General features: G+C 37.5%; 2 protein-coding genes across 2 annotated transcripts in view; both read right to left on the bottom strand.

Moving 5' to 3' along the window:
- Positions 1-1,045: 1,045 nt before the first annotated feature.
- LOC311289246 (membrane-spanning 4-domains subfamily A member 8-like) overlaps positions 1,046-18,072 on the bottom strand; it is a 450,268-nt gene continuing 433,241 nt past the window's right edge. Inside the window, exon 10 of the transcript XR_014627084.1 lies at positions 1,046-1,095. The gene's annotated coding sequence lies outside the window, so the exon portion shown is untranslated. The remainder of the gene's footprint in view (positions 1,096-18,072) is intronic.
- LOC311289245 (membrane-spanning 4-domains subfamily A member 4A-like) lies at positions 1,147-16,818 on the bottom strand. The gene is made up of 7 exons (XM_084407087.1): positions 16,612-16,818; positions 6,745-6,855; positions 6,569-6,637; positions 2,796-2,945; positions 2,357-2,470; positions 1,988-2,050; positions 1,147-1,816 (listed from the first exon to the last, which is right to left on the bottom strand). Exons 1-7 carry the CDS (start codon positions 16,795-16,797, stop codon positions 1,724-1,726), a joined length of 786 nt encoding a protein of 261 aa, XP_084263213.1. The 5' UTR covers positions 16,798-16,818; the 3' UTR covers positions 1,147-1,723.

Here is an 18,072-nt window from a genome sequence, read left to right as displayed (position 1 = left end):
TCTTGAAGAGTATTTTTACTCACAAGTGTCTGTACTCACAAATCTGTATTTACTATTTGATCCAGTGATTACATTTGTGTCCTCTTTAGTGAAAGGAAAGCAGAGATAAAGGACAGTAAGGGCACGTTTACATTCATCCGGATACATTTAAAAACGTATAAAAACGCTCTCCATCCACACTAGCGGTTTCTTTTGAAAAACTCCTTGTTACGCACATGTGGGTAGTTTGTTGTGCGTGTGTGTGTGTGTGTGTGTGTGTGTTTCAGATGCTCATTGGATCAATCTACAGCCTGTCAGTTTTCCTGAAGGATGATGATGTCTCGGTTCACCCATCCAATCACATTACACCACCTTCCTCAAATACCCGTATCTCCTCCACGACCTCAGCTTTTTGCTCACTTTGACATTTGCATTTGTTTGGCTCGCTGTTGTTTTCTGTGTGTCTATCCTTTGCATTAATCAATTGTCATAGTGGTTGTGAAGTGTTTTTGTTTGTTTTACTGTTCATCCTAGTTCAGTCATCACGGTGTGTGTGAGGCTGGGAAGGAGGGAGCAGGATAGTAAGTCGCGCGACATACATTGCGCACCACGTAGGACAATTTTGAATTGTATTAGACACACTAGTTTAGGAGAGTGCCACACCCTGTATGTTTTTGTTATATTGTAGTTAGTGTAGTTTTGTTAGGGCGTCTTGACGCCGAAGACTTTTCTTTTCTACATTTTTCGTTTGGTAGTTAGTTTAGTTGCATTAATCTTCTAGCTAGTTTGTTCTGTTTTATTTATTTCATTTGGCATCTCTCGAGGTCGCCTTCCCACCTTTGTTTGTTTTTGTTTAGAATTGTTAATTGTCGTTCTCATTGTTTGTAAATATTGTAAATATTATTTTCTCTTCATTCTTTCACTTTTGGGTTCTGTAAAAAAAATACTTTTGAGTTGATCTTTTTCCTTTTATTGCCCGGTCCTTCATATTAGGTTATACGCACATCTTTATTTAAATGTTATACTCCCTTACCCCTATCTAAAATGAAAAAGGGACATAACACTCCTGAAAACGCTGAATGCACCTTACTACGCATGCGTAAAACCTCACAAAAGCTCACTGAGATGATACAGATGGAAAAGTAAATGATAAACTTACTAATTCTTCTGACAGGATTATTTTATTTAGCAAAATACCTCCCCATTCACTGATGCACTCAGTCACCATTATATGTTTGGTCTAAAGCGAGACTGCTCTTATGTTTTACTGAAGGACAAAATGCAAGTAAATTTCTTCCTTGCAGGACTGTGATATGAAGAGTGTGTAAAGAAACATTTTAGCAACAGTGTGAAAGTGAATCATACATAACAGGCACAATACTGGTATAAACATGAATATGTGTCACATGACTAAACTTACGTCAATGTTTTTAAAAAACTCAGTTTTGACAGTCCACACTTCAACGCGAAAATGGTGTTTTCAAATTCATCCACTTTGGAGAACGTTTTTTATTAGTAAAAATGCATCTCAGTGTGGACAGAAGGACAAAACGGAGAGAAAAATAGGCTTTTTCTTTTTTTTGACATCAATGTTATTATTATTTATCAAAAATTGTCACAAGTTTAAACAGCATTTAAAAGATGCCACACGTATTAGTGTGGACAAGGCCTGAATCACTGGAAGAACCCGTGTGTCCTGTGAAAGCATCAAACCCAACAGCAGGACCACAGCTCTGTCCACTTTTTAATATTCATATTTAGGATCAGCACTTTCACTGTATTGTGGGGGAACATCTGCAGGATCGTGATTCACAGAAGAGTCGCTCACCAGAGGTACCTGCAAGAAAAACAGGTATGCCATTAGCTTTATTGCTAATTTATTGATAATTCTAATCAGTTCTTGAACACACACACACACACACACACACACACACACACACACACACACACACACACACATATATTTTCCACAAAGTCCCATTAGACTGGTGCTACAAGCTTCTCTTACCTCTGATGGATTGGGTCTAAAGGCATAGGACTGTGGGGTAACAACTTGGTGAACATTCAGTACCTTTGGAAAAATACACGTTTCGTTTTATACCTTCTTACTGGAATATAAATTTAATAACATTGGATGACAGTTCTAGTATTACAGGTTTATAGGCAACACTATTTCAAATGGAAAAAGGAAAAGACAAAAATCCTGATGAAATATTTTGGTGTCAAAACTTGTGCAGATTATTGAAACCAATAGAAATTGAACCACTACCCGTCTTTCTGTCAATCTGCAATGTCCTAGCAACCACCCAGAAAACCATAGCAACTGCTTAGCAACCATAGCGGCCACTCAGCTTCTACCCCTGAACACATCACTCACCTGTGGAGAATAGCAGCAGGCGACTTTACAGGCAAACGCTGACAGAGACATGGAGATGAGGCACTGAAGGCCGGCGAATATCAACAATACAACACCGATTCCCAAGAAGAGAGTCTGAGAGAGAATTCAACATTAGCACAGATAATAATGACAAAATAATTGATGATTAGCACTCACATCAGTACACAGACTGTTCAGAAGTTCAGAATCTATCATCCTTGAGGTTCATATAGTAATACAACATATTAACAGGTCAAACTGGACTGAGTTTATAATTAATGTACAATGCCTTCAGTAATAGCAAGAGATCTATAAACTACTTCTAAAATGTTGGGGAAAAAACTGGACAGATTATAGCTTTACTTTTGACAAGTGCTGACCACACAGTGATCTTACTGTGATTACTAAATAAATGTCAAGATAAAAGTTGGCGACATACCTTATACTTTTCATCAACAGGAATACAATTACCCCAGTGCGGGCAATGACTGTACATCGTCGGCCGTGTACCCAAATCTATTAAAATTATGATGAAGGAAGAGGCTGCAAATAGAGCACTTAAAATGTTCATTACAAGCGAACCGTTCACCTATAGGTAGGGCAAAAAAAAACATAAAATGGATTAATAAATTAACAAGAACTTTATGCCAAGTTTACACTGAACGATTTTAAGCCCCGTTTGTTGCCCCTCCCTGACAGGTTTTGGGAGATAGCCGACAAATGCCTGAAAAATCAGTGCTCGTTCACGCGAGTGACAATCACACAGTGTGAATTATCAAAGACGAAAATCGAGAATCGCAGACGAGTCGCCGACGCATGTGAGATATTTGGCTCGCTGTTTCAAAATCAGCGAAAACTACATCGGTGATGACCTGCAGCCAATGAGAGAGCAAGAGACAGAGCAGCGGGGAGTTCAGGAGGAGTTATAGACCAGAATATCTATATTTTAATAGATATATTTACAGTTATATCAAACAGAAACAAAGCACACACATTTCTTGACCTGCAGCACATTGCAAAATTATTTATTTACCCCCAACTCTCTTTGCAGAACACGTCTCTCGTCTCCCCAACCATTTCCTCCTGCATAAACTTTATTTTTTGTCCTTTTCGCTGGATCGCAAGCTTCTTGCAAGCTATCATTTTTAATAACAATTTCAGTCTCGCGTGAGAACTCTGGTCTCACTCACGCGTGATCTTGCATTATTTCCTTATCACTTCTCGTGTGTGTTTGGTTGTGAAACGTAGTTTGTGGACCAGACAGAAGTTGTCGGTGATTCCTTCTTTTGTAAAGTCATGAAGTGTGAAACCTCTGTCGCCGATCCATCGTTCAGTGTGAACACAGCAGCAACTGAGTGCTGCCCCAGATAGTCACACAGTGTGAAAAGAACAGTGACTCGACTACTTTGAAAATCGTGCAGTGTGAACTCAGCATTGGTTTGTTAACATAGATGGAAAGGTATTCTACCACACCCAACAACAGTTGAAACGAGAGGAAAACATTCAAAGACATCTGCTGCAGAATCTCAGAGTATTTGGAAGGGCTAAAATTCGAATTTAGATTATTCATCAAATATTCATAACTGACGTGGTTTATTTGCGTTGTTAATTTGAAAATGGCGGGAAAGGGCTTCCTGCTGACGAAAACCCTCTATGTTAGTGGCAAAAATCATGCGGTACGAATCCACATATTGCGCAGCTGGCAAAGACATTACACTGTCTGTTGAAGCGTGTATTTGGACTCGTGTGAAACATCGAAATTTAGATGAATTGTATGTAATAGTTCAATTTCAAGTGATAATGGAGTTATCATTTGCAGCTTAACATTTTCTGTATAAGAAAGTATTTAACATATCCCTGGTTTCACAGACAAGGCTTTTAGTCAAAGACAAAAAAAAAATACATGTTTGGGCTGTTTTAACTGAAAGCAACTTGCTCTGACAGAACTTAAAATGTATCACTGTCACTGTTTTGTCTCAAGATGCACACCAGTAATATTTTATTTTAAAGGCACGTTCATCTATGCCCTAATTCAGTGGTTCTCAACCCTGCTCCTGGAGGCACCCCAACACTGCACATTTCCTTTGTCTCCCTAATCAAACACACCTGATTCAACTCATGAGCTCATTATCACATGGGTTAATGAGCTGATGAGTTGAATCAGGTGTGTTTGATTAGGGACACAAAGAAAATGTGCAGTGTTGGGGGTACTCCAGGAGCAGGGTTGAGAACCACTGCCCTAATTGAACTAAAGCCTTATCCTGGCTTGTAAAACCAGGCCTTAATATCCTTTTTATTTGTATTATATGTATGGTCTTCTAACCTTTTTAAACTGTATTTGTGTGAACTGTTGGGCTTAAACTTTAATGTCAACACCTTAAGAAATAAAATATAAGCCCAAAAGGTTACACATTCATTTTTTCCCACAAAATTTGTTACACATACTAGTTTTCACACTACATACAAATATGTACATTTTCATAAAGGTGGGCCATTCAAATTTGAAGTTATTAGTCAGTGAAATGTGATTGGCTACTAGCATACATGTTTTGACCTTAGCCAAGTCATATTTTAAAGGTGAACTAAGTAACTTTTTTACCTTAATTGAACAGCTCCGGAGTCATTGGAATGGTTATATTACTTATTTCGGGTTGAATGGTGGTCGTTTCGCACCCCCCTGGTGCCCGTAAGCGGAAAATCCGCACTTGCAACTTTGAGCCGCCGGCCGCGGCGTCAGGAAGTCTCGCGTGATATCAGGTCTCGCGATGTAAACAATTGCTTTACGGCAAAAGAAATCTGCTCAAATATGGTCATTATTGCGCTACCTCACGCTGTCCGAACCCGAATGAAGAAGACGTTTTAAAGAATGTCCCATCTGCTTTGATGTCGTTGATCTTCTAGCCTCTGGTGTCTGAGAATCACCAACGAGTTTTTACAACAGTGTTGTCAAATATCTATTCCGAAGCTGTGGGGGGAGCTCTAGAGAGAAACCTGCGAGCAAAAAGCGAGAATACAGCGATGAAATCCCAAAGCTACTGAGTGCTGCTTTAAGTTTTGTTTTGACATCCAACAAAGAAGATTCATATTGATTTTTAACTTTACCGATCCTCCAGTTACAGTGTTACAATTTCTGTTGTAGCGGCTATAGGTCCAACTTTGACACAATTTGGTGTGAATTCTCAATGAAATATATTCTCAGAAATATCCCAGCATTCATTTCGGCATTCGAGGAAGGAGATCGAGGCAGGTCAATACAAGTCGTTTTTCTACAATTTCGTACGCTATTTCATCACTAAATTCACTTCTGAGAACATCTGATGCGAGAAATCAACTGTGTAGATTTCAAATATTGGCATTTTTACGAAAATTTATGGCGAATCGAAAATGTGCTCAAACGTTTTCGGAAGTGAGAATTTCCGTAAGCGTTGCTTTATTGTTATGAATATACATTACATTGTAGTGTACAGTTGTAGAGTAATCCCTTGAGCTGAGGGTAGGCTTGGGTGATAAAGCCTGGTTGTTATCGTCAATAATTCTCGTTATGTTTGGGTACTGCAGACGGCGTCTGTGCGGGGGTATCATTGCGCAATACCAGCAAGAACACATCGTCTCAAACTGTCAGCAGCGTTCTGTGTGCTCGTCACCTTGTGAGTTCATTCTTCCAAGAACTAGTAAGAGCTTCTCCCCAAGAACACAAGTCCGTTCTTTGCATTCTTGGTTTTGAGAAACACCCAACGTCAATTAAATTAAGTTTGTGCGTTGCGTTCAGGAGAAAAATGTAAATTTGTGGAAAATGAGCGTTGCTCAATGAGACAGTTTGATTTACTTATATTGGCACAATGCTTCGATTAATCAAAATTAGTTTGATATCTTTTTGCCAGCAACATCCCTAGCTGCAATGTGCAAACTTTAGTGCAGATTGGACCAATGGCCTAGAAGTTTGAAATATGAATATTTATATATTAGAAAATTCAAATGGCAGAAATGTTTATAGATGGAAATAAATTCAGAGATATGCATTTGAGGATTCATGGAAAAAAAATATTTTGTTTCTCGCCATTGTCTCTACGAATTATAGTCAATTATGCCCATACACTTTTTTTTGGCAGAAAAATAAGGAAGAAGAAATCACTACAGAAAATCAGTACAAACACAACAGGGTTCCAGTGCCTCTGGTTAAACCCTGAAAAACAACAAGTGTTGTGTACATACCAAACACAAACTGGAGGGTGAATTCGGTTTGTTTTCTGCAGCAATGCAGAGTGAGCCTGCGATGATGTACTGAGAGCAGAGAGAAAGACAAAAGTCAAGGCTTCTGCTGGAATATGTGACTTGTGTTACATACACTTACAAGACACAGCACTTTTTTGTATAATTGTGTTTCTTACGCAGAGAGATCCCCAGTAAGGAATACCACTAAAGACAAAGATGGAATCTGCATAAACTGTAGACACGATTCCCAACAGGAAAGTCCACAGACCAATCATAATCTGGACAACCTGTGAAGGATAAGAAAGTATTTTAAAGTAAAACAGTATCACACTTTGGGGAACAATATTACATAAACAATAGAAATTTATAACAGCCGTAGTTAGGTACTCCCAGTGGTGGACAGTAACAAAGTAAATGTAATTCGTTACTGTACTTAAGTAGCTTTTTTGCGTATCTGTACTTTACTTAAGTATTTAAAGTTAGGAAGACTTTAACTCCACCATATTTCAAAGTCAAATATCTTACTTTTTACTCTACTACATTTTCAAAATCAGTCGTTCCTTTTTATTTATGTGTGGATAAAAACTTAACTGGTCAAACGAGCCACCAATCACAGTAGCCTGCAACATGCGCGCTTTGTTTTGAACTTGCCTTGGCGGTATCTACTAAGCGCGAACCAGAGCAGTTAAATATGAGAGTTGCGATCATAGACAGTAGGCTATATGAGGTTGCGACACACTAGGCTAGTTCGACTTGAACCGGCACTGCACAGACCGATCAGTTTATGACATGGAAGTATAGAGCGAAATCGCGAGAGCGATTGAAAAGCATACAGAGCCGTCTACTCTCTAATCGCTCTCGCAGTATTTTAATGTCATTCACTGATTGGTCTGTGCAGTGTGCAGCGCCTGTTCAAGACGAACAAGCCTACTGTGATCTCGCCGCCGCGGGGTCACGTGATTCGTGTAGCTCTCAATAGTTCCAGGGTCATTCTATGAAAATGGTGGCTTTTTGAACAGACAACTTTTTAAAAATGTAATTCTTTTTTTTATACCAAAACTTATAGTCAGATAATAGTTAACCTCTTAACATTATAAATCAACTTAAATTACAGTTTAATGTATTTTTTTTATATATTTTTACTACATTACATTAAAAAATGCTTGTGCTGCTTTTTTGTCACTGGTGTTACCTATATTTTAGATGACAATTCAGGCTTCCCAGAATGTAATTTGACTATTTAATTTGCATACATAATCAAAGACAGAAAAAGTTTATGTAATAATATTAAGAAATTGTCTTGATTAGTAATAATTTACTTTAAACAGGCATGTGTAAAGTTCTGTTGTGTGACATTTTTCTATTTCTACCATTGTGTTTTTTGTTGTAACATTAGAAATAATTGAGGTTGAGTGATCAAAATTGAATGATGATATCCTTAAAATGCTTACTAATGAATGCAGCAACAGTTAGGTAGATACAAAAACCATGTTCTATGAAACTGGGCAACTTTGATGCCAGAAAACCAATATGCCATGCGGTAACACCAGTCAAGTCAAGTCAAGTTATCTTCATTTATATAGCGCTTTTAACAATGTAGATTGTTTCAAAGCAGCTTCACAGAAATAAACGTATAATTTAAGGTAACAGAGAATGTTTTGGCTTTATAGCAGTTCTTTAATAAAGTTATTTTACAGCTAAAGATCAGTGACGCAATGTAACACCAGTGACGCAAAGTGAAACCAATGACAAAACATTTCAAACTATTATTTCAAACAATTTTTATTATACATTTATTAGTAATATTTTACATTACAAATAATTTCATATTTCAGAAAATGTGTAAATTTAATATGAACAATAAAATAAAGGTTATTGGTCAGATTAAGACCGAAAGATGAAGCCTTTTGACTAAAATGTGTCTTTCATAACACAACATTGTCATACAAACAAAACATGTCCACTAGAACATTAGAAACACTAACACTGAACGCAAAACTAAAACTGTTTTCCCAACAGCACTGATACGAACATTTTGTATGCAGTAAAACATGTTCATGAAATATTTCCTGTGAAGAAGCCATCAGTGGCTTCAATGGAGACTGGCTCGGAAATGATAACAGATGGATGCGACACAATAACATGGCAAAGACAAACATATCTCAAGTAAAAGTGAAGAACAGTTAACTAGTAGCCAGTTCACATCTGACACTTTCATACATTCAGGTGCTCCTCCAAGTACTTCCAGATACTGTGGTCAATCTGAACCGATCTTTTGTTCACTGGCAGCGGCTCTGGCATCAGACAAACAATCTGGTCATCTCCATAACAGTTGATATCATCTCTTGGGCTTGGCCAGTAGAACTTGTTTACTCTATTCCTGTGCATGTACTTAACTTTCACATTATGTTCTTCGACATCCAGTATAACACCAGGGTATGGTTGTTCGTCATAGTTCACGATGCACCACTGTCCACTGTGGTGAGACTCGATGACATCTGGACGAAGTGGAGCTGAGGTATCCGGGTTGACGACACCTGGTTGATGTGGAGGTGAGAGATCACGGCCATTAGCCAACACTGTCGGGAGGGTGACTTCTTGGAGTCCATAACATGGACAATCCCACACGCCTTCCACTGCTTGGCAGATACAACTTATGTCTCTATATTTTAGGAAGCCAGGTGTGATACTTATAACCTGGTGCATTCGCATGGTTCCTTTTATGGTTACCAGATGTACCCCAGACATCATCTGTGCCTTTCTTTCCACCTCTTCCTCGCTGACATAATACAACTGTATTTGACTGCCAGAGTTCCTCAACTTCTGATAGAAAGACATTGCATCCGTTATGTCTCTCCCGTGGCGGACCAAGAGGTCGGCTGACCTCTTTAATGAACCCTCCACTCCATCCGTGGCACCCTTTCCGTGATTGGCCTCGAAAAAGTTCCATGTAGTCCCCTGGAAGCCCTTGTTGTAGGGTTCCGTGCAAACCATGTAAAAGTTGCCCTTCTGTTTATATTGTGTGGCTGGACCATCACTGAAGAAGTGAAGGTGTTGCACGGCAGGGTACTGTGTTTATCATGTCCAGGATGGGGTCCAGGTAAGCCCATATGGCTGCTGGATCATGCCTTCTGCTGGGTGAGATGGTGCAGAAGGAGATGGGGGGCTCCTTCCCCACATAGAGGACACCAGTGTGGAGCGTCACTTGCTTGTGTGACCCCCCAAAGTGAACTGACTGGATCTCTGAAGCGTAATTGCATGTGAAGTTCTCACTAAAGTCTATATGGATCAGGCAATCATTGGTCAGGTTTTCCCTCAGGGTCCGGTAGATGCTGTACTGCCATCTGATGTTGAACAGATGTCTCCTGAATTTAAAGAGCCTATTTTGGAATTGGTCACCAGCTCTTCCTCTGTTATGGTTATATCCTTCTTCACAGTGATTAAGCTACATTTCTCTTGTTCTTCATTTGCTCTGGTGTGCTCTATCTTCTCCAGACACCACTGGGTGAGCGACACCTCTTTGTTGGATTGCTGTCTGGCCGGTGGTACAGTGGAGTATTCACATTTTTGGCATTCACCATAAGCACATGTCTTTGAATTGTTACAGACTGTGCTATCTGCCATCTCCTCCAGATTGCTGGACAGTGAAAGACCAAGTTTGTGAATTTTTTCCACCATAAACTGTAGGTTCTCATGGGTCTTGCACTGCCAAGTTTCTCGGTCTCTCTCCTTCGGGGTCACCACCCAAAATGGTTTCTCCCTACAGAAGAAGGCATATGAAATGTTTTGCCAATGCTCAGCAACAAATTTCCTGTGAAGGTTTTTCTGGGAATCACAAAGGAGCCTCCTCTGTTTCTTAATTTTTCTTAGTGTGATTGTGTTTTTCTTGCCAGGGGTTTTCCTGCTGACATCATCTCTTAGGTAGAAGTGTCTTACAGCTCTCTTGTTTATTTCAGCCAAGCTTGTTTGTCGAGCTCTGTTTTGTGGCTTCCAGGCTTTGTATGAAAAACCAATCATCTGCTTGCACAACTTTTTGAATTTGTATTTCTTTATCAGCTTTCCTGTCAGTATATTTACAACCCCCTGTTTGGCTTTGTCTGCTTTGTACTTTGCTCTTAGATCCCCCAAAAGAGCATAATGGAAGTTTAAAGGTCTTCTAATTGATGAAGAGGCAGGACAGTCTTGTAGAGTGCTTCTCGTCTTCGTTCTTGGACTTTCAATGTCTTGATTTTTACCCTGCAAATGGTGACAACTTTTCTTGTATTTGTGGTATAGTCTTTTGTGCTTTTCTAACTTCTCTTGCAACTCCTGACATTTTCTTCGGCCTATCTGTGCTACTCTCCTACGCACTCTACGCCCTTGGATTCGTTGTCTGTAAAGCATAAAGATGTAATATATAATTTTATTAGATTTCCAATGTGAGATGCATGCAACATAATACAACCATGAAATCTTACTCCATTTCTGTCATGCCTATGCTTTGGTTTTGTGTCACAAATGCTAAAAAGTTAGCATACATACAATGCAGAATACATTGTCTTAAAACCTGACCTTGCAGTACTGGGTTTACAGTACTAGGACCGTTGCTGTTCACTCTGTACATGCTACCATTAGGAGATATCATTAGGAAACATGGAATTAGCTTCCACTGTTATGCTGACGATACTCAGCTCTATATTTCTTCAAAACCTAACGAAACTTACCAATTCACTAAATTAACGGAATGCATAGCTGATATAAAAAATTGGATGACTCGTAATTTCCTACTTCTAAATTCTGAAAAAACAGAGATTCTAATTATTGGACAAAAAACTTCCTCATGTAATAACCTAGAATACTGTCTAACACTTGATGGCTGCTCTGTCAAGTCTTTGTCGTCGGTTAGGAACCTGGGTGTGCTCTTTGATACCAATCTTTCATTTGAAAGTCACGTGTCTAGTATCTGTAAAACCGCATTTTTCCATCTTAAAAATATATCTAAATTACATCATATGCTCTCATTGACAAATGCGGAACAATTAGTCCATGCGTTCATGACATCAAGGCTAGATTATTGTAATGCTCTACTGCAGGGGTTCCCAAACTTTTCCATGCCAAGGCCCCCCAAATACCACTAGGTTCTGGCCAAGGCCCCCCTTACGGCACATGTAGAAATAAATAAATAAAACATCTAGGTGAACATCAGATTATGTGATGGTGTTTGATACCAGCCAATCAGAAAGATTATAGAGATGCACCGATTACAATTTTCAAGGCAGATTCCGATTTTTCATTTAGTTTGACCTGCCGATACAGATTTTAGCCGATTCTGATTTCATTTTTTCTAACCACTTTACAGCACACACAAATATTTATTTTATATATATATATATATATACACAGTACCAGTCAAAAGTTTGGAAACATTACTATGTTTAATGTTTTTGAAAGAAGTCTCTTATGCTCATCAAACCTGCAGTTAAAAAATATTTATTTAGAATAGAAATCTTTTGTAACAATATACACTACCATTCAAAAGTTTGGGAACAATAACTTTTTTTAAAAAGAAATTAGTACTTTAATTCAACAAGGATGCGTTAAATTGATGAAAGGTGATGGTAACGATTTATATTGTTAGAAATGTTTTTATTTTGAATAAATGCTGTTTTTATGAATAAATGCTGTTAACGTTTTACTCATCAATGAATCCTGAAAATATTATTCCAAAAAATTTTATTAAACAGCACAACTGTTTCCATCATTGATAATAACTGAGTATCAAATCATCATATTAGAATGATTTCTGAAGGATCCTAAGACACCAAAGACTGGAGTACTTGCTGATGAAAATTCAGCTTTGCATCACAAAAATAAATTACATTTTAAAATATATTAAAAAAGAGAACCATTATTTTAAATTGTAATAATATTTCATAATATTACTGTTTTTTTTGTTTGTTTGTTTTTTACTGCAGGCTTGATGAGCATAAGAGACTTCTTTCAAAAACATTAAAAATAGTAATGTTTCCAAACTTTTGACTGGTACTGTATATATATATACACCAAAAACAAGTTTAAATTGGTAAATTTTCTATAAATATTTTCTTTTCTGACATAGCCTACTCCAGTGCTTGTTAAAACACACTATACATACATATTATGTGCATATTTAGGTACTTTTTTGTGTGAAATCATATGTATTTTGTCCATCAAAGTGTGCTTTCACTTTAATTGAGAGTAAGCAGCGCAGGAAAAATAGACTTCGGCGCTGAAACCCTCCGCTTCACTACTGCTCATGCGACGCTCCTGCTTGACGCTCACGCACTGCTCCTGCTCGCGGTGTGAATGCACTCACTGAACATGCACGCCGGAAAAAATTCGTGCTGCTCACGCGCCGCTGCGGTCTGAAACGACCGTAATTCACAAGGTTTCCTACATGTGCGTTCTGTGTGCATGTGTGATGCTGATTTCCCGCGATGTTATTCATGCGGCGCCAGATTGCATTTGAATCGGCTTATGTCAGACTGAAAATCACGTGAAAATCGGCCAATTCTGGTCACTAGCCGATCAATCAGTTCATCTCTAAAAGATTAGCATTAAAAGTATAATGTTCAGATAGGCTATGCAACAAATTATTATAATGTTATTTCTTAACAATACTCATATTAACAAATATTTATTTTTTTAACGTTTTTTAACTTTTTTTTCGCTTTTTTTTCCAACTTGCTGCGGCCCCCACTTTGAAAACCCCTGCTCTACTGGGTGGTTGCCCTGCACGCTTATTAAACAAACTACAGCTAGTTCAAAACGCAGCAGCTCGAGTTCTTACCAGAACCAGGAAGTATGACCATATTAGCCCGGTTCTGTCAAAACTGCACTGGCTCCCTATTAAACATCGCATCAATTTTAAAATATATATATATATATATATTGCTGATCACGTACAAAGCACTATATGGTTTAGCTCCGCAGTACTTGAGCGAGCTCTTAACGCATTATAGTCCTTCACGTCTATTGCGATCTCAAAATTCCGGCCAGTTGATAAAACCTAGAATATCAAAATCGACTGCTGGCGGTAGATCCTTTTCCTATTTAGCACCAAAACTTTGGAACAATCTTCCTAACATTGTCCGGGAAGCAGACACACTCTGTCAATTCAAAGCTAGACTAAAAACACATCTCTTTGACATAGCATTCACATAATACATTATAGACTTCTATAATTCAGTGTTAGGCTGCATAGATTAGGTCAGCTGGAACCGGGAACACTTCCCATAAATCCTGATGTACTTGTTACATCATGAGAAGAATGGCATCTACGCTAATTTTAGTGTCTTTGTTTATCCCGAGGTCTTCCCGCAGCCTGCCGGATCCAGGCCGTATCCAGATCTGACGAAGGCCCTTCGCCTGGACCCGATGACAACGCAGTGCTGAAGTGCCAACTAGTCTCTCCCTATGGAGGATCCCTTGAAACTCAATTTGCGTATCTACCCCGAATTGATAAAATAAAATAAAATTCTGAATTAAAACTATAAGGAAACACCAGTAATTTGTTTAGGCTTGGTTTGTAGGGAATAACAAACCTGCACACATATATTCAAACGCACATAATTATAGAACCAATTCTTAATGCGCATGTGAACGCCATCAGCGTTTCTCACAGGTTCGCGTTTAAAGTTTGAGTAAAGAGAATGGTGTCTTCTTGGCGGCCCCTAATTTAATAACAAATGATCGTTGCGACGGAAGCGAATCAATCAAAACTAACTTTAGCTGTAAAATAAAGTTATTTAAGAACCGCTATAAAGCCAAAATATTCTCTGTTACCTTAAATTATACGTTTATCTCTGTAAAGCTGCTTTGAAACAATCTACATTGTTAAAAGCGCTATATAAATGAAGATGACTTGACTTGACTGTCTGGAATGAATGGGGGGGTCAACACTGTCTTTCCTGCTCTCAATCTCTCTCTGTGTTTTGCCTGTCTGACCCGCCATTTCCTTTGCTCACTCTCTTTCTTTTTTGATCCTCCAAATCTTTTAAGTAAGTCTGGTGTTTCTGTTTAAAGTAGGCTGCTCTGCGTCCTGGGTCAGCATCCCTGCGCTGCCTGTAGATTCTTTGCTTTTCAGCAGCACTTAATTTCGCCATATCTGTCAAAAGGAAAGCAATATTATGTGTTTACAATATTAAAACAATAATGAAATGCTAACAAGTCTTTATTAATATAATTGTTGAGGCTTTTATGAAACCTTATGTTGAGAAAAAAGTTAGTGGTGTTATTGATTGTCACTGGTGCTATCGTCATGTCACTGGTGTTACCAGCAGCAACAGTAACACCAGTGACGATAACACCAGTGAAAAATCTGCAGACAAAATGGCATATCTAAGATGGCGGCCACAGTAGTTCAAACCACACTTCTTAAATTGTAAATAAATCACTTAATCATGCAATTTGAAAAATAATATTAATAAAATTTCCTTTCCCCTTACTTTAAACTGTAGAACACCAGTGACACATCTTAAGTCCTCGCATGAAATTATCAAATTATTTATCAAATTGCTAAAAGATGAAGAGAGAGTGCACACTCACCTTGTACTTTTCAAAACAGCCACGCCTACAATGAACTTTTGACCCAGGAAGAAGTTGGCAAGGATGTTGATTTTTTTCAAAGTGGTGTTTTTTATAAATTTCAACACCAGTGACATGAAATTGAGGGACAGGTATTCCCTGTAAATTACTTATAATATTTAGTTGATTTTTTTTTTTTTTAAGTAGTCCACTAAATAACTATACTACTTCCCTTTGTATTATGACATTTAAAGGGGGAGAAAAATATATTTTTTAACTCAAAATATGTCACTAAACCACGACTACTGACCCGAGGGACAAGCCAATTTCATGGTACTGACCGTGTTCTACAATATATATAAAAAATGGTTTGCAATATAACTGTCTTACATATGTTTTATTAACAATAAAACACTTAAATTAAAACAAAAAACATATATTTTGTGTTATTATCTGACACTTTTAAGTGTTTTTCCTGGTGGTTAAGGCCGGGAAAGGAAAGCCACCATTTTCGTAGAATGACCCTCCAAACAAATCGCATTGCCAATGATTTTAAGCGGGGCAGAGAGCAGCAGCTATTATTGCAGCAATTATCAGTAAAAATTGACGCATAATGAACATTGCTTATTACGTTGACACTAGAATTACTTGCATATAATAGCTTCCTTTTTTTTTTTTTTTTTTTTTTTGGAGGGAAATTGGCTGCTCCCTTAATGTAGAATATATATATATGTGTGTGTGTGTGTGTGTGTGTGTGTGTATGTGTATATGTATATATATATATATATATATATATATATATATATATATATATATTTAATGGCATTGTGCAGGTTTATGTGAATGTATCATAACATTAGGATGTTTATAATTATGACCATAGACGCTCGTGAAAAATATATACAGTAAATACTGTAAATGTATTATACCTTATGGGAACAGTCCCCTTCCGTCCAAAATTAAACACAAAAAATGTATTCAATTCAAATATATAGGCTAAATATCTATCTATCGATCTATCTATATCTATATATATCTATATATCTATATATATCTATATATATATATATATATATATATATATATATAGAGAGAGAGAGAGAGAGAGAGAGAGAGAGAGAGAGACTAATTAATGTCATTTTATTAATAGATTGATGTGCCAAGAGTGACAGAGTCTTCACGTAGACTGAGTTAAGTACTCCCATTGCAAGTAATGGACAGATTTTTATCATCCGTAAATCATTCTACTCTGTGATTGATACACTAAATTTTTTGCATTGTCACTTAAAAAAAAAAGTTATGCATTGTATGGATTTACTGTGCTCTGAGCTTCTGCCTGCTTAATGTACTACGACTTTGGGTTGTGTTATTAATAAACTGCGCTTTATTTTCAACTGTTGTTGCTGAGTGCTGTCCACAACAACTAATACCACCAAATCATAACACTCACACTGACATAAACACATAAAAATGATTTGGGATTATGAACAATTTCTCACCCCAAGGGCTTTTGGTTGGCCTTTCAGAAAAGGCTGAAGTCCATGAAGAGGTGAAACTCCTGCTAGCTGTTGTCCATAAACAGGCACAGGAACATTTGTCCCAGTTCCAGCTGCTGGTGTTTGTGTCGGTGGTTGAAACTGGATGACAACCGTCGAAGAGTTCACGGGTATGACAGTGTGAGACATTCTTCTTTCTGAATCTGAAATTAACCTGAACAAAATCATAGTAAATCAAGACTAGATATGATTATAAAATAGATTTTATAAGTAAACAAACTTTCCAGTTTATTTATTAAATCTTTATGTTGTTGAAACAATAGTAGTTTAGTAGTTATTAACTTTGGTTAAATTATTGTCATCAACTAGAATTAGACCTTGAAACTGTAACATGATGGTAGTTGAACAAACTCAGGGTTACAGGATTAGTTTCGAGTTGACAGAACCAAACCAACCCAACCAGGCTTTGCTGGTACCATGACGCTGATCATCAACTTTCTCTGTCAACTCAGGCTTTGATCCTGAGTTTATGAGTTTAGGTGTGACATCAGTAGCGAACAGCCAATCACATGCTGAGAAACTGTGATTCACTTCTCTCTTCTCCAGAATATACTGAGATTGAAAAATATTAAGAATTAAAAAATTTTTTACAAAACAAGAAGAAAAGAAATGTTTATGAAAGAGGACATCTACAATAAAAAATCTTGCTATATCACTGCAAGTAAAAGTTATGAAGTTTGTTTATATAGTTGATATAGGAATTGAACATTTAAGCTCACATTTAGCCATTTTCTATAGCTTTATCTATTGATTCTTAAGCTTATTTATATTACCTTTATATATTAATAATCATTTAAACTATGTGCTTAATAATTGGAGTAGAAACAGGGGGAGTGACTTTATTACATCAGACATTTGTCACTTTGCTCACAGCTGCTTGGTCCAATTGCGTTTTGAGATCTCTTACCTGGAACAAAACCTGCCTTAGATCAGTTAACTGTGTGGAGAGTAAGTTACTGTGGTGATGAACACTGCTGAAATCTGAGCCAAATGGTGCCTAAAATCAAGGATTGGTGCAAACTAAACTGAAACCTGACTATGTCTCTAAACCGGTTTCACGGTCTAGGCCCGAGTTCACTCTTCTGAGATAAGCCGATGTAAGTAAGATGTTATAAGAGTAACTCCTGGTACTGTTTCCCAGAATGAAAGGGGAAGCAGGCGGAGATCAGATGGTTAGGAGGGGTAAATGTGCTTATGTTGTAGTTTACAGCAAGTAATCTGCATGCTGGTTTAGAAACAACGCTGAATGATTTTGTATATTATTTGTATTGGTACATTATTAATACATTATTTTGTACCAATATACACTAACGTTCAAAAGTTTGGGGTCAGTAATATTCTTTCTTTCTTTTGTTTTAAAGAAATGAATAGGCTATTTCTGAAACATCATGTGACACTGAAGAA

Source organism: Rutilus rutilus, assembly GCF_951802725.1.
Source record: "Rutilus rutilus genome assembly, chromosome: 4".
Lineage (NCBI taxonomy): Eukaryota > Metazoa > Chordata > Actinopteri > Cypriniformes > Leuciscidae > Rutilus > Rutilus rutilus.
The sequence above is the reverse complement of the archived record's forward strand: the minus strand, read 5'-3'. Positions and strand labels throughout refer to the sequence as shown.

Coding starts and splice junctions, on each gene's coding strand:
- LOC311289245 (XM_084407087.1), bottom strand. CDS start 16,797: ATGTCTCACACTGTCATACCCGTGAACTCTTCGACGGTTGTCATCCAG. Junction 6,638..6,744: donor CTTACTGGGGATCTCTCTGC/GTAAGAAACACA, acceptor CTCTGCTCTCAG/TACATCATCGCAGGCTCACT. Junction 2,946..6,568: donor CACCCTCCAGTTTGTGTTTG/GTATGTACACAA, acceptor CCCTACCTATAG/GTGAACGGTTCGCTTGTAAT.